Raw genomic sequence first — 23,871 nt, 5'->3', positions numbered from 1 at the left:
TGTTGATGCCTGGTACCATTCAAGATATATTACTTGAAGAACACAAAAGCTTAAGTACATTGATCATTTTACACTTGAGACTATGTGAGTCCCAGGATACACGTCGGGAAACAATTGAGTCCCAGCGCTGGAATAATGAGTCCCTGCAACTTATCATCAGGGAGTACAGATACAGTAATCCTCCGCTATATGACGGTTGTTGCTTTGCGGTCCTGCTATATTGGAGATTTTTTTTGTACATTTGTACTGTGTTTTTGTGTTATCCATTGCTCTTGCTCTCTCTCAATGCATTATGTTTCAGCTTGCCACGATAGCAAATTGTTTAGGACGATATATTTTTCCAAAAACTATCATGATAAATGATGGTATCAATGTTCTTTTTAATGCCACTGATATGATATTATAGCGTATATTCATTCAAGTACACCCTTTTTAAGAATAATTAACAAAATTCTAAAGAACAATGAACATTGATAAGCTTTTACTTGGTTAAACAAAGGATGAAATACAAAATAAGGCCACCCCCGAGCTGCTGCACTGTGATGTGTGATGTGAGACCTTCACCTGTCAACCCAAAGACGCTGAAAATGGGTTTGCTGAAGTCAACTACTGCCTGAACATTGATAACGTGTGCCTCTGTGCTTATGGTTTGTAAACAGTTAACTTTCCCATATATATATATATATATATATATATATATATATATATATATATATATATATATATATATATATATATATATATATATATATGTGTGTGTGTTATGTGGGGAACACATAACTGCAAACGCTGCCGTTTGAATTATGTCGCCGCGGTCGAGTGAGCTTTGTAGCTCGAGCTCTTAGGTTGCTAGGTCATAAGCCTGCAGGCTAGTGAATGTAATAATTTAACTTTCTCTTTGTCCCATTTGTGTACATCTACAGAACAAATGCTGTTGTACTGGCGGCTTGCTGCGTCGTGAGCGGCGCGGCGGGCGTTACCACATCAATTAAAATTTACCGAATCCAGAAAAAACTCTCCCGTTCATTCTATGCAAAGATAAGCCCACCTACTCTTCCTCTGATTGTCTAACACCAAGGAGTCATACTTCAACCATGAGTCTACGAAGGCAGAATGAATATGCTTCATGCGTCCCTGCAAATTTTTGTGCGTCACAGATCCCTGTCAGTGTATTTTTAATTGATTTTGGTTATGATCAAGAACACCATGGGAAACGGCTAGATATCAGCTCTTAAACTCTTATGAACAAAAGTCACAATCTTAAGTTACTTACTTTTTATAAGTTATTTGACGTGAAAAACTCTCTGACCTTGTGCTTTTATTTTGGTACTTCTGGTTATTGGCAGTTTGAATTTGCATATTAGCGAAACATTACGTTCCACCCGAAACATTTAGATTTAATATTTATATTTAGATATACAGTCCTCTCAAAAGGTATTGTAATGGCAAGGTCAATTCCTTTGTTTTTGTTGTATACTGAAGACATTTGGGTTTCAGACCAAAAGATGAATATGAGACAAAAGTTCGGAATTGGAGTTTTAATTTCATGGTATTTACATCTAGATGTGTTAAACACCTCAGGACAGAGAATCTTTTGTTTGAAGCGACCCACTTTTCAAGTGACCAAAAGTAGTGGAACAGACATTATTAACTTAAAGTAAATAACATTTGGTGGCCTAAGCCTTACTTGCAATAACTGCATCAAGCCTGCGACCCATTGACGTCACCAGACTGTTGCATTCTTCATTTGAAATGCTTTACCAGGCATTTACTGCAGCCTCTTTCAGTTCTTGTTTGTTCCTGGGGGTTTCTCCCTTCAGTCTCCTCTTCAGGAGGTAAAATGCATGCTCTATTTGGCTAAAGTGATTGACTTGGCCAGTCTCAGACCTTCCACTCCCCCCCCCCCTCTCCGATGAAGTCCTTTGTTGTGTTGGCAGTGTGTTTTGGGTCATTGTCTTGTTGCATGATGAAGTTTCACCTAATTAGTTCGGATGTATTTTTATGTAAACTGCTAGACAAAATGTTTTCGTATACTTCAGAATTCATTCTGGTGCTACCATCATAAGTTACATCATCAATAAAGACTAGTGAGCCCATTCCAGAAGCAGCCATGCCATTACCTCCAACATGCTTCACAGAGGAGCTTATGTGTTTTGACTCATAAGCAGATCCCTTCTTTCTCCATACTTTGGCCTTTCCATCACTTTGGTAGAGGTTAATCTTGGTCTAATCAGTCCATAAAACGTTCCAAAACCTTTGTAGCTCATATCTGTACTTCTTTGGAAAATTTGATCTGGCCTTCCGATTCTTTTTGCTGATGTGTGGTTTGGCCTGTATATTTCTTCTCTCGAACAGTGGATTGTGATATTTTCACCCTTGCCCTGTGGAGGTTGGCAAACCATTTTGTCTGGCAATTTTAAAGAAAAATGCATGCAAACTAATCAGGAGAAGCTTCATCATGCAACAAGACAATGACCCAAAACACACTGCCAACACAACAAAGGACTTCATCGGGGGAAAAAGTGGAAGGTCTAGACTGGTCAATCCCCAGACCTTAACCCTGGGCACTTTTTAAAAATATAAAATTATTTTAATAGACCACAACAATAGAACAATTAATTTTGAAGATTTTCTCTCCACAAACACTGCACAAACAATATTTAAAGAGCCAAGGGGGGTCTTGCCCACCGTGCCATTCAAGCTAGGACTGATACTGCACACTGCTTATTTATTTATTTTTATTTTTTTTTGCTGCTTGGCTGAGTGTTGACTTTCTCTTTGAACTTGTTTGTCGTGATGACTAACTTAGTTCAACTCGCGATTGTTGTGTCAGCTTCAGGATATACCTGCCCTCTCGGAAGTTTCTTTTTAGGGTCACACAGTATCAAAATGAACATATAAGTGGACCACAAGGACTCGAGACGAAGCTTTAGTTTGCTGAGTTACAGCCCAAGGAAATTGCTGATGCACTTACCCTTGCCATATTGTCTACACGTTTACAGTTCGCACATTTCATCCCCGGCGTCAAGGCGGACTTTAGATAAGGTACGTAACGTGACATTGCATTCAATATTTACAACTCCTGGGGGATCGTTACTTTCCTATCGCTGTGACCACGAAAGTAGCTTAACTACTGAAAAGCTATTTCATGTTGAAATAGTGACGCTATGGAGAAATGTAGTTAAACTAGTAATGTCGTTAGTATCCACCACTGCTGTGTTTGGTTATAAACATAACGTTTCCTGCGGAGTGCAGCGCGAGACCTCTCACGCTTGTTTTACGAGATGAAAACCGAGGCAAACGATTCCTAGCGCCGCGATATCCGGTCCACGGGATATCTGAGGATTTTGTATCGATTGTGTAGTCTGCTACTGATACAGTCGTATCTCTCCCCTTTACGAACGGATATCCGGTCACATCGTTTTATCGTTCCCAACCCTAGTCACATGCTAGCTAAGCTGGTGTGCACACTGCAAAGAGCACCAGATTCCAGTGTGGTGCGCCTTGCCATGAATGGACAGTTTACCCAAGACAGGTGAGAACACAGGTAAGCTTTCGATTTGGCAGACAAAACTGAAGTGTTAGCCGGCACAAAAACTGGCTCGGCTAAACAACACTTTCTGTCATGTACCGTCCTAACCAGCTTGACAAAATATGTCTGACCGTGGTGCTTCACAGTTTGACAATGATTTGCTTGGGGAAATCAAATTCTTAAAGCACGAAGTCAAGGCGGAAGAGACAGGAAATGGCTAACAGGATGTTTTTGCAATGCTTTGTGCTGAACAAGAGACTCATGCTGCACACAAATATACATCTAGCCATGTGGTGAGTAACCCTACTGGTTTTATCAGAATAAGTGCCCTGAGAACAGACACAAAGGACAGATGTTTGGATCTCAAAGGCTTCTAAGAGGAACAATGTGTGGAGTACAGATCAGTGTAAATCACCCTCTCAAAAAACTCACTCACTGTATGTCTCAGCTCACACCTTCCTTTTTAGTACAGAAAAACTGGAACATAATTATACCATGGCCAAGTCAAACGGTACTGTTACTTTAGAATTTTATGACTCAAGTAAAACTAACAGTAGTCCAAATCATTACTTGAGATACTTGAGTAAGAAAGTACTCAGTAAATAAAATACAACTACTAACCGGTGAGTAAATTTAGATTTTTGTTTTTTTAAATCAGAGCATGAACATCAAATACAATAAAAATATCAAAAAATATGAATGTGCAAATTGAGATACTGCTGAACAACATCGCTTCATCTAAAACATAAATAAAATCATTATCAAATAAAATCTTTGTAAAATAACAATACCAGGCAAATTGAGCTCCAACAAATGGTGTTAATACTATTTTGTTTCTACTTTTTAAGCAGCACAACTCTGTAGGCTCACCAGGCAGATTACAAAAACAGGAACAAAGCTGCAGTGAATAAAAAAAAGGTCTACATCCCTGTTTAAATACCAGGTTTTTGTGTTGTAAAATAATTTTGATCAAGATAAATCATTTTAGGTGGTACAGTGGGCGACTGGTTAGCACATCTGCCTCACAGTTCTGAGGACCTGGGTTCAAATCCGGCCTCGCCTGTGTGGAGTTTCCATGTTCTTCCCGTGCCTGCGTGGGTTTTCTCCAGGTACTCCGTTTTCCTCCCACATCCCCAAAACATTCATGGTAGGTTAATTGAAGACTCTAAAATGCCCGTAGGTGTGAATGTGAGTGCGAATGGTTGTTTGTTATATTAGGCTTTACACGATCAGGATTTTTGGGGCCGATCACAAAGTTTAAAAAACGATAACCGATCCGATCACAAGATGGAGCTATGTGTCTATTTAAATGACATGTTCATTTACTGTATATACTTGTGTACTGTATACTGAGTATCTTCAAAAATATTCTCTAGTCAGGACATGTATTCTAATCAGTCAGTGTATACTGAGTATCTTAAAAAATATTCTCTAGTCAGGACATGTATTCCACTCAGTCAGGTCAAACCAACATTACAACATGACATAAATAATGGGTGCTAACGTACTGTAATTAAATTACTTTATTGTAATTAAATTACTTCCCACACACCAAAACTTTAGAGCATAATTCAACATAACGCCGGCATGTTTACGTACAACCGCTAGTGCTAGCACTAGCTTGCTAGGCTACATAATGTTTTATTGGCTGCTTGTGAGCCGTATTATATTAAAACAATACCTCAAGCAATTCTTGAACGAATGTCTTCTCCCAAGCACCGGTGACTACCACCATCACAAGTATTTCCCCATTTTGTTCTTTTTTGACCAACACAATACGCACACTATCCATTGTTGGTGTTGTGGCCGTGGTAACGAGTGTATCCGGTCGCGTTTGATTTGACAAAGCCAAGTGATCGTAAATGACGTCAGAAGACACGCGACAAGGCTAAAAATAAAGTAGCTTTTGGATTCGAATATACTGTATATGACGGCAACGCGGAGTAAATGTCTTTTGCGGAGCCGATCAATGACATCATCGTTTGGATCGGCAAATTATGACATTAAAGCCGATAAAATGATAAATATCGGCCGATACCGATCAAGCCGATCAGATCGGTGTAAAGTATAGTTTATATGTGCCCTGCGATTGGCGTATCCCAGCTATCTTCGGGCGAGAGGCGGGGTACACCCTGAACTGCTCACCAACCTCCCGCAGGGGACAACTTTAAATAAAATACATTTAAAAAAAAAATTTGGTTGCACAAGGACACTCCCTCTTATAACTTGCATGTGGCTGTGTTCAGCAATAACAAATCACATTTTAACGCATGTACAATGGGAGTCCACACGCACTTGCCACCAATTTCTAAGTGGAAAAAAAACACCACCACATGCATAGGGCCTTATAGAAACATTATTTGCTTTATCCACTAAAATGACTGAATGAAAAAGCTTTTTGCTGACCAGAATTGTTGATAAAGTGTGTGAGAGAGAGAGAGAAAACAAGAAGCATGTTTTACAGTTGTGTCCATAACATAGGGCTAATGTTGTCATATGCACAGCCAAAAGAAAAGCAAAAACATCTGCAACTTACTGCAAGGTGTTTTCTCCAGTTAGAAGTGGGCTGAAATTTCCAAGCTTGGCAATGGCAAAACTATGCTTCATTTTAAAGCTGTTGTTTTTCGTTATCTGTAATGTAAACACAAGTCGCGCGCTTGTCACAACTCACTTTGATTGGCCTGCGAAGCCTAATAGAAGACTGTGTGCAGACGTGACTCTTGTGTTATTTGATTGGTGAACTTGAGTCAATCATTACTGTGGTAATCATGGTGGATTGGAGCAACGGCGCCCGATGCGGAAGTCGAAAATGAAAGTCTAAAAACAGATTGCGCATGCAATTATTGATAAATTAAAGTAGCGAGCAGCATTTAGATTATTGTGATGGAATAAAAGTCGCGTTTTTTTCTGAACATAAATACTCGAGTAAAAGTAAAAAGTGTGCTTCCTTTAAAACTACTCTGACAAGTACAATATATCCAAACTGTTACTTGAGTAAATGTAACGGAGTAAATGTAGTGCGTTCCTACCCACCTCTGGTGATGACCTTAAGGGCCTATCTCACTGGCAGAGATGACTCAGTGAGTAAGGAGAGGACGCTGTGACTGCCAAGACTGATCAGTCGAGGCGACTCAGGCAACCCGGGAGACCAAAATATTAACTGTGCTCTCACCAGGACGATGTCTCGGCGACTCTCCTGACAAGATTACAGCCAATTATCCAGAAAGACGATGTAGGCCCATAGACAGTAGCCTATATATATTCTTTAAATATATAATGTATACAATTCTGTGTTTGTGTGTGTGTTTTTAAAATACGGAGATGGAAAGTTAATATTGCTTTATTGATAGATAGCCTACAGACAGCGAGACATCGGTTTCCAAGTGTAATTTATTAATGCAGACACACTCGCTATTCAGATGAAACCTTTACACTTTTAACGTACAGCTGGGTAATTAATCGAAATTTAATTGTGATTTAAATTTTGGCTTCTCATAGTTATGAAAACATTAAGGATTCTGTTTGATGTGCAGAAAAATTGGGACACACAAAAATTAACGGGGACGCATAAAGTATGATCAATCTGCGTATTCTCATGCAGAGCTATGGCTTAGTATTCTAGTGTGGTGCCCACATAGGGTGCCCGTTGCGCCAATCAAATGGGATCACTAATGTTATTTGACTCCAATTCACCAATCAGACGATACAAGGCAGTCACATGACCGCGAACGTAGCCTTCGCGAGCCAATCAAAATGACTCATTTTTCACCAATCAGACGACACAAGGCAGTCACATGACCGCGCACATAGCCTTCGCGAGACAATCGAAATGACTCATTTTGGGGGGGAAAACAGCCGGGCAACTGTGTTTATTTTACACACTCAAAAAACAACAACAGCTTTATCACGCAGCTCTTAAATTTTGGCTGCCCAAACTTGGAGATTTCAGCCCACTTCTAACTTGAGAAAACACCTTGCGGTAAGTGTTAGAATAAATGTACATAAGTTATCTCATGTTTACGCTAATCCTATTGCAAAGCATTTATTCAGCAGTATAATGTTGATTTTATCATGTAAGTTGAAGTTGTCTGTGAAGAGGACTGTGCCCTCATCAAAAGATAGCGGCTGGAATAATTTGCGGTCGAAGGTTGAAACAATCAGCGCTGATGAAGAACACATCTGCATTATCATCTGTACAATGAGTCATATCTGTGATTGTTTCACGTTGCTGCTGCTGTTTGCCCTTATCTCAAGATAGCAGCAGCAACGTCTGTGTAACTAGGAACCACCCTAAGGAAATAAAAAGAGAGGGCTCGGCAGAGTGTAGGCAGAGCGGTAGGAGGTTGTAACTGCGTACAACTCTGTCCGTTCTCCTCGCGAGTAAAAGAACCAGTCTCTTGTCTTCCTTCCTTGTTTATTGTTTATTAAATGTTCAAGGTTGTTTGAACCTGACAGTAAGTTGCAGATGTTTCTATTGTTGTTGTGGCAGTGGATATGGCAAAATTACCACTATCCCTATGTTGTTGCACACGCACACACAATTAGTAAGTCTGTTCAGCAAACAGCTTCTTCATGAAGTCATTTAAGGTGTGTGTCGACTCCCATATATTATTATTTTATTTGATGTTCATGCTGTGATAAAAAAAAAAAATAGAAGTTACTCACAAGTTACTCTTGAGTAGTTTTTTCATTGAGTACTTTCTTACTCTTACTCAAGTAAATATTTGGATGACTACTTTTTACTTGAGTCATATTATTCTAAAGTAACAGTACTCTTACTTGAGTACAATATTTGGCTACTCTACCCACCACTGGATTTAAGCTACATGAACGCGACCATCCCGCTAACACCATCGAACTGGTGTGTTGAATTTGTATGAAGTCGCAAGAAAGATAACACAACTTAAAACCTACAGGTGACTAAATCCATTTTAAACAGAACCATCCCACCCAATTTCTTCAGCTGAGAACAAAAAACACGGTATGACATGTCCTGTTACCCGGCAGCTTGCAATTATGGAACCCTTTGCCCAATAATGCAATTATAAACATGAATGTGGCGCAAGGCTGCTCAGGTTATATACCGTATAGTGTTACTCACTAGTGTAAGAGATATAGCCATTGAACATGTTGACAAAGCAGCGTTCAAAGAAAGGCTGCAGACTTTTGAAAAGTAGTACAAATCTTGAATCAAAACAGGTTACTTTGATAGACTTGTGACGTTACTACTACTACTACTTTATATTGCCTGCTAAGGCACTAATGACTTCATACTTCTGTGCCAAATTTTAATATTTGTTGAAGTGCAATTTGTGTGCATGAGTCCATTTTATTTATATTTAATTTATTGCTCTACATTACAATGTCAATGTTCATTATTTTTAGAATAACAATGCAGTTTCCTCCCACATCCCGAATGGTTGCTTATATGTGCCCTGTGATTGGCTGGCGACCAGTTCAGGGTGTACCCCGCCTCTCGCCCAAAGATAGCTGGGATAGGCTCCACACGCCCGCAAACCTAGTAAGTATAAGCTGTACAGAAAAATTAATGAATGTTCTTAAAAAAGATGTACTTTAATTATTATACTCCAATATTTTATAATTGCTATCATGATAGGCCTAAACACATAATATACTGAGAGAGAGCAAGAGCAATGGATAACACAAAAATATTGTAAAAACAAATTGGAGTAACACCTGTAATAAAAATGTGCAATATAACAGAGTGAAGCAAGAACTGTGATATAGCGTAGGATTACTGTATCCCGTGATGATCTGTGCCTTGCCACAATTCTGTCTCTGAGCTCTTCAGGCAGTTACTTTGACCTCATGATTCTCATTTGTTCTGACATGAACTGTGAACTGTAAGGTCTTATATAGACAGGTGTGTGGCTTGCCTAATCAAGTCCAATCAGTATAATCAAACACAGCTGGGTTCCAATGAAGGTGTAGAACCATCTCAAGGATGATCAGAAGAAATGGACAGTACCCGAGTTAAATATATGAGTGTCACAGCAAAGGGTCTGAATACTTATGGTTTTGTGATATTTCAGTTTTTCTTTTTTAATAAATCTTCAAAAATTTCAACAATTCCGTTTTTTTTCTGTCAATATGGGGTACTCTATGTACATTAATGAGGGGAAAAAATGAACTCAAATGATTTTAGCAAATGGCTGCAATATAACAACGAGTGAAAAATGTAAGGGGGTCTGAATACTTTCCGTACCCACTGTACTCAGCCAAAGCAGATGATGAAGGCAGTTACCCAAGCTTCTGAGCTGGAACATTATTAACAAACTAAATTCTGAATCCCTAAATCCCAAAGTCTAACAAGCACAAGCAGTAGTCCTTCCTTTCCTAATTAAAGAAAACACAAAGCCGAGCTTTACCAAAGCCAGGCCTGGTCAGGTTAGCATGTTACACAAACCTGCCCTTATGCTCTCCTCCTATCAAATTGTGAAAATATGAAAACACTCCCACAGTCCAACACAGACTCACAAGTAACCGGAAACTGGAGCTAGGAGCCCCTTTACTCCATGAAGCTCAACCCCTTCCAGTTGGATCACGGGATGTGATGTAAAAGCTACGAGCTTGACAAAACAGGCAATAGCATTATGTCAGAAATCAGCACATGAATGAATGTTGCAGTCAAAATTTATAACAGAACAAAACTTCCATCCATCCATTTTCCCTACCAGTTAATCCTCACTAGGGTTGCAGGCGTGTTTGAAAAGTTTTAAATTTTATCCAAACTTACCACGCTGGTAGGCTTGTTGTCGTAGTGACTAGTGGTAAGTTGAGGCGGGTCGCTTTCATGCGCTGCGAGGAAGTAATGTGCTTCCTATTTCCAAATCCGTTGCCATAAATGAGCGGCGTGGGAAAAAAAACCCAAACTGTTACTGTACCAAAAACAGCATGTTCGAGAATCCAGAGACTTGTGTGTTGTATTCCACTTAAACACAGTCACCATGTGCGTTCTCTCTGCGCAGAGCTCGATGCAACAATAGATAGAAACGTGGCCGCCACATGTCAATGCATTCCCCCTTTTATGGGAATTTCGCCACATTCAACATGGCCGCTACATAGGCAAGGGTACGTCTTTTGGCGGGATCAGGTCATATTGCATATCTGTGACCCGGAAATATGTGTGATCCAGTCTCTGCCTATACTGCACCAATTCTGGAACTAAATGCTGGTTTAAGCAACAAATGGAAACTATTTTGTACTGTCCAGATGGTCCGTCACTTCCGATATCCTTTAAATTGGGGTTTGTTAAATCGACGTTCCACTGTATAGTAGTATAATATATTCTCTTACCCGAGTCAGAATCTTTCTGGTCTCCATTTGGTCCGGTTGTGAATGGCAGTTTCCTTTTCGATGCCTTCTCTTTCATCTCTTTAACCCCATCACTGCGGTCCAATTTGGGAGTCTTGTTTGAAGACACTTTTTCCTGTGAGCAACATCAATCAGCTCATTAAATACCACAGAGAATGACAAAAAGCTTGGATTAGAAAATATTTTACATTTAACTGCCATTTGAATTATGTTGATTTTTAAGAGCATTGAGTGAAATAGTAGTAGATACAGCCAGAGATACATTTTGTAGCATTCCCTGGCTAGGAGTTTGGGTGTCATTATGTGCTTGTGTTTTGGAGGGGAAATGGGGGAGGGGAATGCCACTCATTTCACTTCTACAGTACAAAGTACGAAAAACTAGGAAAGGCAAAGCTGACGGAGGTTTGGTCAGCTCTGCAGTCTAAAGCTGCTGGAACAACCACACATGTAGGTGCTGTCAACAAATGTAAACTAATGCTCACCAGGAATAACACTGACATTGCAAACAGATTAGAGTTTAAAATTGTAATTATCGTTAATGCTAGGGCTGCACGATATTGGGGGAGAAAAAAATGACGCAATTTTTTTCTTTTTAAACCTGCGATATATATATTGCTATGTGAAATAATACTGGATCAGTGTTGAGAAAGTTCATTTTCTAGTTGAACTAGTTCAAAGTTAACTCAATTCAAAAATTAACTCGTTGAGTTCATAATTAAAAATTTTAAACAAAGTTCACTGGTCAAAAAAACGAACTGGTTCTTTTTTTCCAACATGTTGCTGACGGGCTATTACCCTCAAAATACTGGCATTTAATTTCCTCATTGTTGCCACCCATTCAGTCCACACTAGTAGCCAGCTGCAGTATTCACCCTACAAACTTGTTGCTTGAATGGTGTTTTTAAAAATGGGGAGTTAAAACAAAAATGTGATTTCACTTATTAAGGAAAAAAATTGGGGAAAATTACCTGGCCCTGTGTAAAAAAGTAAATACGCCCCTTTTAAATCATGAATTAATTGCGGCTAATCACAATTTTTGGTTAATTTTCACTGATCACACCCAAGTCTGATTACCTCCAGACCTGTACAATCAAGAAATCACTTTAAAATCAAGACGGACAAAATATCTAAAAAAGCTGTAACAAAATGACACGATCCAAAGAAATTGTAGAACACCTTAAAAAATAGAGTAATTGACATCTATGAGTCTGGAAACGGTTACAAATGCCATTTCTAAAGCTTTAGTATTCCACCGAACCATAGGGAGAGCCATTATCTTCACATGGCGAAAACATGGAACAGTGGTAAACCTTCCCAGGAGTGGCCAGCCTACAAAGATTACCCCAAGAGAAGAGCAATGACTCATCCAGGATGCCACAAAGTAACTCAGGACACCTTCTAAAGAACTGCAGGCCTCCCTTGCCTCAGTTAAGGTCAGCGTTCATGACACAACAATAAGGAAGAGACTGGGCAAAAATGGCATCCATGACAGAGTTCCAAGGTGAAAACCACTGTTGACCAAAATCAACATAAAGGTTCGTCTTACGTTCGCAAAAAAACATCTGAATAATGAAAGTTGAACTTTTTGGAAGGTGCATGTCACATTACATCTGGTGGAAATGTAGCACAGCATTTCAGAAAAAGAACATCATGACACAACAATAAGGAAGACTGGGAAAAATGGCATCCATGACAGAGTTCCAAGGCGAAAACCACTGCTGACCAAAAACAAAATAAAGGTTCATCTTACGTTACCAAAAAACATCTGAATGATTCCCAAGAGGTTTGGGAGAATATTAGATGGACTGACAAGATGAAAGTTAAGCTTTTTTGAAGGTGTGTGTCTCATTACATCTGGTGTAAATGTAGCACAGCATTGCAGAAAAAGTCAAACATGGTGGTGGTAGTGTGATGGTCTAGGACTGCTTTGCTCCTTCAGGATTCGCATAACTTGCTGTGATTGATGGCACCGTGAATTCTGCCCTTTAATAAAAAATTCTGAAGGAGAATTTTCAGCCATCAGTGTGACCTCAAGATGAAGCGCACTTGGGTTCTGCAGCAGCATAACGATCCAAAACACACCAGCAAGTCAACTTCTGAATGGCTTAAAATAAAAAAAACAAAATCAAGATTTTGTGGGCTTGGCAAAGTCGCCATGAATCCGATTGAAATGCAGCAGCATGACCTTAAAAAGGCCATTCATGCTCGAAAACCCTCCATTTTTGCTGAATTCAAACAATTCTGCAAGAGTGGGCCAACATATCTCCACAGAGATGTGAAAGACTCATTGCCAGTTATAGACAATGGTTGATTTATATATATATATATAAATATATATAAATATATAAATATATATATATAAATATATATATATATAAATATATATATATATTATATATATATATATATATATATATATATATATATATAAATATATATATAGATCCATCCATCCATCCATCCATTTTATGAGCCGCTTCTCCTCACTAGGGTCGCGGGCATATATATATAGATATACATATTATATTGATATATATTGCTGTATGAAAACAATATAGAACAACATACTTGTGACATGAAAACCAGCCAGTAGAGCACAAAAGTAATCCAAGTAGGACTGCACCAACGAATTGATAAAAATCTATTATGTGTTGGCAACGAATTTCATTATCGATTTGTTGTGTCGCATGATTATTATGTCAGTCACTCCCTGTGTCGTGCGATTATTATGTCAGTCTGTGCTGCTGTTGTGTGTGTTTCTTGTATTGGAGAGGGTGTGCTCTTCCTACTGTGTGCACCTTGGCCTCCAAGGGGCAGTGTGGTGCATGCATGCAGATAACACCACTTCATCAGAAGGCTGCAGAGCAGAAGAAAAAAGTCACGATTGAACTGCATCAAAAAAATCTAACTTGTCTTTCACAAAGTAAGAAGAATATATGCTTGCATTGTTATATTATCTGTATGTGTATGTTGCTACAGTGTTTATGTGTGAATATTATTATTATTATTTGAATATATATGTTAATATATATGTTAATAATGTTTCCCCGAGTGTTCCCGAAGGACAGAGCCGAGCGCCCTGAGCCTTGCAAAATGGTGATGTTCTCAAAAAATGACTTCCTTTGGAAAATACTTCTTGCCATCTGGGGAAACCACTTTCTACAAATAAACAACATTGGGTAAGACATGTTTGTTTTCATTTGCAGTCACTTCTGTATTTGTCAGTCTTGGGTGCTTCCTTAACTGGGTACATTATATTCTACGTCACTATTCTCGCCGTCATTACTCAGAAGAATTCGCCCTACCCCACACACGAAGAGTTTTGGTCATAATATTGAACACGTTCATTATTTAAGATTGTCCGCCCTGACCTGTTTGGGACCCTAAAATCTGGATGAATCGACTCCTAACACACATCAGACCTAAGGACAATCTTATAGGACAATCTTGTCCTATAAGATTGTCCTTAGGTCTGATGTGTGTTAGGAGTCTTATTAGACATAAGATTGTCTGGCATTTGTCGGGCTTGGTCAAGAGGTGGCATTATCGGCACAAAAACAGGCCGATTGTCTTTGTGTGTGTGTGTACCGGACCTGCATACCAATCAGTCGAGGAGTCGACATTTACAGTCCCCTCCAAAAGTATTGGAACGGTAAGGTCAATTCCTTTGTTTTTGTTGTATACTTAAGACATTTGGGTTTCAGCTCAAAAGATGAATATGAAACAAAAGTTCAGAATCCCATCTTTTATTTCATGGTATTTACATCTAGATGTGTTAAACAACTCAGGACAGAGCACCTTTTGTTTGAAGCCACCCACTTTCAAGTGAGCAAAAGTATTGGAATGTGACTGATGGGTGTTTCTAGTTGCTCAGGTGTTGGCTTTTGGATTGATTGCTTCGACATTAGACAGTGCTTATTTTTGGCTTCGGGTTTCACCTGTGAAAACTGGATTTGCTGTTAAGCAAACATGAAGACCAGAGAGCTGTCTATGGGAGAAAAGCAAACCATTTGAGATCTGAGAGAAGAGGGAAAATATATCAGAGCTATTGCACAAACATTGTTTATTGCCAATACAACAATTTGGAATCTCCTGGAGAAGAAAGAAACTACTGGTGTACTGGGCTACGGACAACAAACAAGTCAGCCAAGGGTATCAACAGCAGTTGCTGACAGAAACATTGTGAGAGCTCTGAAGAAACACCCAAAGACAGTCAGTGACATCACTCCCAACCACAACAGGGCAGGTGTGAAGGTATCACAATCCACTGTTCGAAGAAGACTTCAAGAGAAGAAATATACAGGCCATACCACAAGATGCTAACCACTCATCAGCAAAAACAATCAGAAGGCCAGATTGGATTTTCCAAAGTAGCACAGAGATGAGCCACAAAGGTTTTGGAACAAAGTTTTATGGACTGATGAGACCAAGATTAACCTCTACCAAAGTGATGGAAAGGCCAAAGTATGGAAAAAGAAAGGATCTGCTTATGATCCAAAACACAAAAGCTCATCTGTAAAGCATGGTGGAGGTAATGTCATGGCTTGGGCTTGCAGGGCTGCTTCTGGAACAGGCTCACTAGTCTTTCTTGATGATGAAACTCATGATGGTAGCAGCAGAATGAATTCTGAAGTCTATGAAACCATGTTGTCTGGAAATATACAGAAAATTGCTTCCAAACTAATCGGGAGAAGTTTCATCATGCAACAAGACAATGACCCAAAACACACTGCCAACACAACAAAGGACTTCATAATGGGGAAAAAGTGGAATATCTTAAAATGGCCAAGTCAATCACCGGACCTTAAACCACCAGAGCATGCATTTTACCTCCTGAAGAGGAGATTGAAGGGAGAAATCCCCAGAAATAAACAAGAACTGAAAGAGGCTGCAGTCAAGGCCTGGAAAAGCATTTCAAATGAAGACTGCAACAGTCTGGTGAAGTCAATGGGTCGCAGGCTTGATGCTGTTATTGCAAGTAAGGGTTATGCCACCAAATATTAAATGTTATTTATTTACTCTTAAGTTAATTTATTAATTTCTGTTCCAATTTGCTCACTTGAAAATTGGGTGGCTTCAAACAAAAGGTGCTCTGTCCTGAGTTGTTTAACATCTTGATGTAAATACCATGAAACAAAATTCTAAACTTTTGTCTCACATTCATCTTTTGATCTGAAATCCAAACAACAAAAACAAAGGAATTGACCTTGCCATTCCAATACTTTTGAGGGGACTGTATTTTATATTTTGCAATCATTCATAATTTATTACTTTAAGATTTCTGGAATTTTCATTTACAGAAACCTGTTTGTGCACTTTTTTAAACTACCAATTTGAAATAATGTGCAGTTTAATAAAGGGACCAAAATTAAGAAATGTTTTTTTTTGATCCGACTCATTGACTAAACAAAAAAATAATCAACCGATTAATCAATTATTAAAATAGTATTTTGTTGAAGCCTTAATACGGAGTCATTTATATGACGTATACATATATTTAAATGCACTGCAGCATTGAGCAGGTAGCAGTCCAGCCAGACATGGTTAAAATAAAATCTTTTCATGCCCAGTACTGCATAGCTATTAGCCCTTTTAATATGTATAGTTAAGCACCACACATTTTTTGAGTACACCTAAATTTGTCCCTTCACAAATGCCTTAACTCACGCCTCCCCTCAAGTGTAATCTGTTGTGCCATGTGCTCGTTCAGCACATTCCAAGATTAATTGCAGGCGTGTAATTGTTTTCCTGTATCCTCATTAATAGTTATCATACAAGAAGATAAGTGTATAACGCCCTGGGGGCTGCTCGGTGTATGATGTTTGAAAGGTTATAATTTACCTTAACGTCGATGCTAATCTTATTAGCATGTCCAACAGTTGCTGGTCAATCTTTAATATTACAGTTGATTCTAGGGATGCTCCGATCCAACTTTTTGACTTCCGATCCAATATTGCAGTCTGGAATTTTGGCCGATACCGATATCGGTCATCCTATTTCAGCAATAATTATACATAATTTACTTATTTTGTAGTATCGAAAGTTAGAAAAGGCTTGATCAAGTGATATTACTCAGAGAACAATAATCAGCAACAGAAGGTATGAGAAAAACTGACCCATTTATTATAAACCAATGGGTTGCATAAAGTAACTACTGTGCACGTCTTAACCTCTGAGAGGCAGTGTGGTGCACACAATGAGATAAACACTTAGTTACAGTAATGAAAAGTAATGATAAAATATTATCATCATAACTTTTTCACAGAGTTTGAAGAATATATGCCAGAGAGTATTGTTATATTGCCTGTTTTTATGTTTATGCAGCATTTGTGTACGAATATTCATCATGTTGAGAGAGATAAGTGCCGTGAGTTCGACGCTAATTTTTGTTAGCTCATCAATGGCGTTTTTCAGTCATTGTGTGTTAGCTCTGAGCTAATGAGTTTTGTGAACAAAACAAAGAAAAAATTAAGTCTGTGACATACTTGAACATTCAATAGGTGTAATTCTCTTATGTCATGACCGTTTAGTGTTCCAGTGAACTTCAACAGGAGTGTCAATAAATGATTTCAAGCAAGCAACATTCACTCTTACTCCTTGCTACTCTGTTAGTACCTTAGTAACCATTAGTCGCCATGATGATGCTCAAACAATATATAAGATATCAGCCTCAGGGGACCGGACTTTTTCTTTGAGATCTGGATGATTGTGTACTCTACACATATACATCACCTGTTCATACAAATTATGCTTTTCTCTCTATCAACAGGGCAGGTTTTAAATTATGCGCCGGCCCTTTGAACTCCTCCCCCTTGCCCTTCCTCAGTCATAAGCCCATGATGTCATGGTACAGTAGAGAGTGAGCAAGCTCTCAGTCTACACTCAGCAATACAAAGCTTTAGCAATGACTTACCACTATGTAGCACCATGACATTTGAAGTTGTATTATAAGCAAAAACTATTGCATGTAGAAGCAAAGAAAAATAGTGAGAGCAAAATGTATAAGGTAAGAGAGGTGCATTTTAAAGATACTTTTATTTCTATTTTTAAAGCTGTGAGTGGATGGTTCTCTCAGATGAGCTTTAAGATGACACCTTGTGGTCTCCAGCAATGGCTGCTTTTTTCGTTTCACTCTGCTTTCCACCCACCCTTGTGTGCTACAGCCCCCTCCCCCCTCCGTCCATGCCAGAGTCTGATGCAATCCTTTGCGGAGGACTGTAAATCTATGCCTGCATAATCTACACCTCTGCGTGGCTTGCTGCTGCTGCTTTTCGCGAAACAGTTGGGACCCTCTGCTATTATGAAAATAACAGGTTTGCACGCGTTACATTGCATAATACATGACAGTGAATGTTGGGCCCAAATGCCCTTCAATTTTCTTTTTTCAGAATTTAAACAACAGAAGCTTTGGAACTAGAAACAAGTATAGAAAAAGTATGCTCACAAAGATTCAGTACCCAGATGACAGAAATGTATATTTGGTGGGAGAGGTATAACTCATGCACAGGTTTGTGCCAGTTTTTTGTTTAGTTTTTTTTAAACCAGTAATATGTGAGCTAGCGGTTTTATCACGCTTACCTTCTTCCCACCCTGCTTTTCCACCATGTCGGTGTTAAGAGGAAAGTGGTCCAGCTGGGGGGCTTTAGAACCCCCACCTTTGGGCATCGTTCAGCTTTCCCCACGCCAAGCTTCATTCACGCTGCCATTGCATCGTCATCAACCGTCTGGAAGGAAAAAAGGGAAGGTTATCACCTGAGCACTACAAGTTTCACATTTAGATACGTCAGACAAGGCACCCATTGGCAGTACAACAAGCACTCACTAGTGAAGCTATTCAAACATGATAAGCAGACCCGCCGCTTTCTAAGTTTCGAAGTACCGTATTTTCACGACCATAAGGCGCACTTAAAAGTCTTACATTTTCTCCAAAATGGACGGGGAAACTTATAATGCGGCGTGCCTTATGTGTGCACTGAGTTCCAAAATCTGTAAATGTTGTTGTGTGACTTTGATGAGCGCTCCGCTTGACTGACTGGGAGCATTTCCTGCCGACAGGTTGCTTATATAGAGGAAAGGCGGACGTGACTGAGGACAGCATGCGGACGTTAAAGGGGGAAGGGTGCACATGAAGGAGGACACTAGAGGCACGCCCCCAGTAGGTATATAGTGCCGGGGTGTGCATTGTGCAAAACAACATCGGTTTGGCTAAGGACCCCCAAAAATGGCACCTACGAAGAGACACGCTTATGAAGCACAGTTTAAACTGCAAGCTATCAGTTACGCGGAGGAGGAACATGGGAATCGACTGAGTGCAATAACTCGGAGCTTGCCATCATTCCGGGAGGCTTGATGAAGGAACTCCAACCGCTGGACATCAGTGTAAACAGGGCGTTCAAAGTGAGGTTGTGAGCGGCGTGGGAGTGATGGAAGACAGATGGCGAAAACAAATTTACTAAGACTAGGAGGCAGCGCCGGGCGAGTTACACCACAATTTGTGAATGGATTGTGGATGCTTGGTCTAACGTGTCTGCTTGCACTGTTGTTCGAGCTTTCGTAAAAGCCGGCATCATTTTTGAGGAGCCACACGCCAACGAGACTGACTCCGACAATGACGAGAGGGAACCTGGCGTGTTTGATGGAGAACTTGCCCAGCTGTTCATTTCGGATACAGAAGATGAGGACTTTGATGGATTTGTGGATGAGGATTGATCAAAAAAATAACGTGAGTACATTGTTAAATACTTCAATAAAGTACAACCAAACTCAGTTTTGCTCCCGCTGCCTTTTTAAAAACATTGTTTTAGCGTGCATGCATGCTACCGTGTGTTTTAAGCTAGCGTATGTTTTACCATGCCTGCGCCCAATAATACGGTACGTGTTATGTATTTGTTAAAAACAGAAATAGACCCCGTAACTGAGACTGCGTCTTTTAATACAGTGCGCCTTATGGTCGTGAAAGTACAGTAATCAGAATGCTGTGCTTCACAGTCCAACGTTGTAAACCAATAGATTTTTTTTCTCCCAAAGAATAGTAACGGAATATTCTAGTACAGTATCTATTGTTCAGAATTCGACATTTAATGCACACACAAGTCAGTTAAAAGTAGCATACATTTTCAAAATTAAATAGACCTATCGGAAAGTCCCACAGCTTTTAATTTTGGGAATTGATTTCTCTAAGATCTTCAGTACTCTGGACCAAAGTAAGGTCTCGGCTACATGTGAGCACTACTTTATTTCATGCTAGTTTTACCATATGAGAAGTCATGAAAGGCTTTTATTGTACTTGAATGAATGTATGAATGTTATGCGCTATTGTACACACAACCACTTACACTGACCGAGAAAAGAGTCAGTTTTGATACAGTGGAACCTGCGGTTCAGATAACCCGTTTAACGAACAATTCGCCCCAAATTTTCAGAAAATATTCGATTTGTGAACGATTTTGGCAAGGACCAAGGGAAGGATCTATGTTGTGCTTCTCCTCGTGCTGCATAACCATCACTAGATCTGTGTAAAAATGTATTGCTATAAGCTGCAAACTAGTTGTCGGCTCTGTGGCGTAAGGCAGAAAGCTGTTACGCAGGTAGGCAGCGCTCTACACTAACCTTTGCACTAGTAGCACTGGTGAGACCAACTTTTTCAGTTGGTTGCACCAGCAAATGATTTGGTCACACCATTTTTTGAGGAGGTACACCATGACCATGGCATACCATACTTTCGTAAGAAGATTGACAGTGACTCGAGATATATTTGCAAAATATTTTACTATGAACAAGAAGTTTGTCTGCAACAAGCCGTGGCAGACAAAACAGGTCAATTAAATTTAAAAAAAGGTTTTACTTTCATTTGATAATTTTTTCAACTCAGAGGGGCCAGTTCTTATAGTGAGGGCTCCTAACTCTTAACCTGTGAAAACCATGTAATTCTGAGCAAATTATTTACTCGCAAAATATAAATAAATAAATAAAATTACCTATTTAAAAACATAGTCCTAAACAGAACATGGATAAATCATTACTACTGCAATCATTGCACTTTATTTTAATGATAGTTTGCTTCCGTATACAATCCTCTTTAAAGGAGTCTGGGATTTTCAACTTTACACATATCTTCATATGTCTATGCTATAAACAGTGTTAACATTGATATGCTATAAACAGGGTTTGTAGACAGCTAGATATATTTGTTAGCTTTGCTAGCTTCATAAAGTTATTAAAACCTTTGCACATAGATCTGTTTTTGTTGTTATAATGAGCGCAATGAAAACGAAACAAATTATTAATTAATGAACAAAATTAAGCAGGCAATCTTTGCAGTTAGCGATACAGCCTACCCCCAACACACACACAAGCACGCACACACAGACCATCGCTAATTGTGAGACGATCATACCTGTCGTCACTCAGGCAAAGAACTTTTGGTTTTATTTCCGTGACAAATGTAGCAGCATCGATTGGGTGACTTGCGGCGGGAGGAGTTTACTGGCTTACCGGACTTTACAAGGTAGGTGCGGGCTAGCTAGCTTGCTCACCAGTAGTCCAGATGAGTTAACACCTCATGCTTATCATTTAAAATGAATAAGTAGTGGGCCAGCATCAATATAGGTACGTGGTGGCCACTCCACTGGCTGGACACAATGGAGCACTAGCCTGTCTGTGACGCAAAGATGTGATTTGCATGTACGCGACGGCGCCGTTGATAACATGTCCTATCTGGAAGAAGCAGCCAGTTATGTTGCACCAGGCAGCCAATCATATTGCAGCGGGTTGCTTTTAACTGAAATTGAATTCATAATGAATGAGACAGCGTCACATAGTCACACCGCTCTCTCGCTCTCATGAGAGGGTGCAGGAGTTTACAGTGGGGAAAAAAGACAACTTTCAACCATTAAAAAAATGCACTTCCGCAAGTGCGACACGGTAATTTTTTTAATCACACAAGCTAAAAAAAAAGGTCATCAATTTGGTTGCAGTCTCAAGCCCTGGTAGGCGTAAGTTTCCGCTTCGCATCCTCGATCATCCAGTCACAATTTAATAGCATCTGCACTTGATTTATTATTAAAAAAAAAAAAAAAAAAAAAGTCAAAATCACTATTTTCTTAATACTGTAGGTATTTTTACCTACAGTATGTTTGTTATGTATTAAACTGCGGCTTCTCTTTGATTAAGATAACAAACAGTTAATGTCACAATGATCACGTCAAAATAGCTGCAGCTAGGTTCTACCCAAGGAAATTTCCCCAATCACAGATCCGAGCAGCAGCTGCCATGTTTACAAATGAACAAGGAAGTCGATGTGATTTCAGTGCGAGAACATTTGCTAAACAAGGGTTATACAGTCAGAATGGCTCCTAAGAAAAGGGAAACTATTAAAGATAGTGCTAAGAAGCACGTGTCATCGATGAGCGGAAAGATCCGTGGTGTGCTTCTTCTCATATTGTGTATCCAACATTGGCTCTGTGCATCACGCAACGCAAGTAAGGTAGGCTACTGTATCTTTGCTGTTGTTGTTTTTTTTTCTTCCTCTTTATGAGTTGGACGAATGAGAAATCGCTCCCTGGTGATAGCGTGAGCGAGGCAATAAAAAAAAATTATACAAATGACATTGGCCAAATTGGCCGATAGAGGAAAAATATCCACCAGCCAAGCATATTTTTACCGGCCAAAATATAAAAAAATTTTATGTAGCACTGCACAATATATTGAAAAAATATCATCATTGTGATAATGGCATTATGCCAATATATGTGCAGCCCTAGTTTTACACATTCTTATAATACGGTAATCTATTGGATGAAAACTGAGAAGTTGTCACTGCAACGTTAAACAACACCAATAAGAAAAAAATGTTTTATTTTAAAGTCTGGCCTCCTGCTCCTGACAAAGTCACCGTGCCGCCACAGCATTACAGCCTCCGTGGGAATCATACTCCCTGGCACGTGTGCTTCTGTTTAATTTTTCATCATTGAACACTTTTAAAGGACCTTTAAGCAGCTCAGAGGCTGAAACACCAGGATGTCTGTTTCATTTAATTTGGTTTTAAAGAGTTTGGATATTGCTTAGTAAAACTCCTAATTGTTGTATTATGAGAGTATCTGAATGTTTTTTAGCTTGTACTGTTTTGAGAGTTAGTTGTAGGACTGTTCGATCTGGTAAAAAAAAAAAAAATAACAGAAAATTTTTCACTCAACAGTGCACCAAATGTAGAAAAATATAACACTAATTTCAAGTCCTGAGTATTTTACAAGATAAAAAAATAAACTGCCCCCCTCAGGGATAATGAAGATACCTTGAATTGTAAACATTGTCATTCCCCAATTATGATGCTCCATACTCTGCTAACATTATTGCCACTTTCAAATGTGCATCATCTTTAATAACAATACAGGTTAACTAGTTTTGCTCTTTTACAAACCACGTGAATAATGATGACACGATTGATTGTTGTTGCTGGTGGCCACAGTGGCTGACTGCTAATGCAACTTGGGCAAGCAATAGAGAGTGACTAGCCGTACTGGCTGCAATCACTTTTTTTTTTGCTTTCCACATCATCACTTGGGTGGGACTTCTTCAAATGAATAAACACAGTGTTGTGTGTTTCTGAGGGCCCCGACATACCTTACACATCGGCTAGTTATAATCGCATTGCTCCAAAGGTTGTGTGCGACATCTCCAAAGCCACGTCTTTGGAGATGTCGCACACAACCTGCGTCGCCTCTGTCTCAACAGTCTCTGAGGACAGCTACAGTCCACTCCAAAACTATTGGAACGCCAAAATATATGATACAAAAAAGTGGAACGCAAAGCACTTATAAAATATTATAAATATGATAATATACTTTTAACATTATGGGCCCGTGCGGCACGGCGGGCGACTGGTTAGAGCGTCAGCCTCACAGTTCTGAGGACCCGGGTTCAATCCCTGGCCCCGCCTGTGTGAAGTTTGCATGTTCTCCCCGTGCCTGCGTGGGTTTTCTCCGGGCACTCCGGTTTCCTCCCAC

The 23,871-nt window shown here is 39.4% G+C and overlaps 1 protein-coding gene across 3 annotated transcripts in view; it reads right to left on the bottom strand.

The window, feature by feature from the left end:
* ankrd11 (ankyrin repeat domain 11) overlaps nucleotides 1-23,871 on the bottom strand; it is a 184,268-nt gene that overhangs the window by 22,345 nt on the left and 138,052 nt on the right. For all 3 annotated transcript variants that reach the window (XM_061764094.1, XM_061764113.1, XM_061764103.1), the window contains 2 exons: nucleotides 18,446-18,591; nucleotides 10,850-10,982 (listed from right to left, as the gene is read on the bottom strand). In XM_061764094.1, the coding sequence (XP_061620078.1) occupies nucleotides 10,850-10,982; nucleotides 18,446-18,532 (220 nt within the window). In that variant the 5' untranslated portion in view covers nucleotides 18,533-18,591. The remainder of the gene's footprint in view (nucleotides 1-10,849; nucleotides 10,983-18,445; nucleotides 18,592-23,871) is intronic.

This window comes from Phyllopteryx taeniolatus, chromosome 2 (assembly GCF_024500385.1).
Source record: "Phyllopteryx taeniolatus isolate TA_2022b chromosome 2, UOR_Ptae_1.2, whole genome shotgun sequence".
Lineage (NCBI taxonomy): Eukaryota > Metazoa > Chordata > Actinopteri > Syngnathiformes > Syngnathidae > Phyllopteryx > Phyllopteryx taeniolatus.
This window is presented reverse-complemented; position numbering and strand designations above follow the sequence as displayed.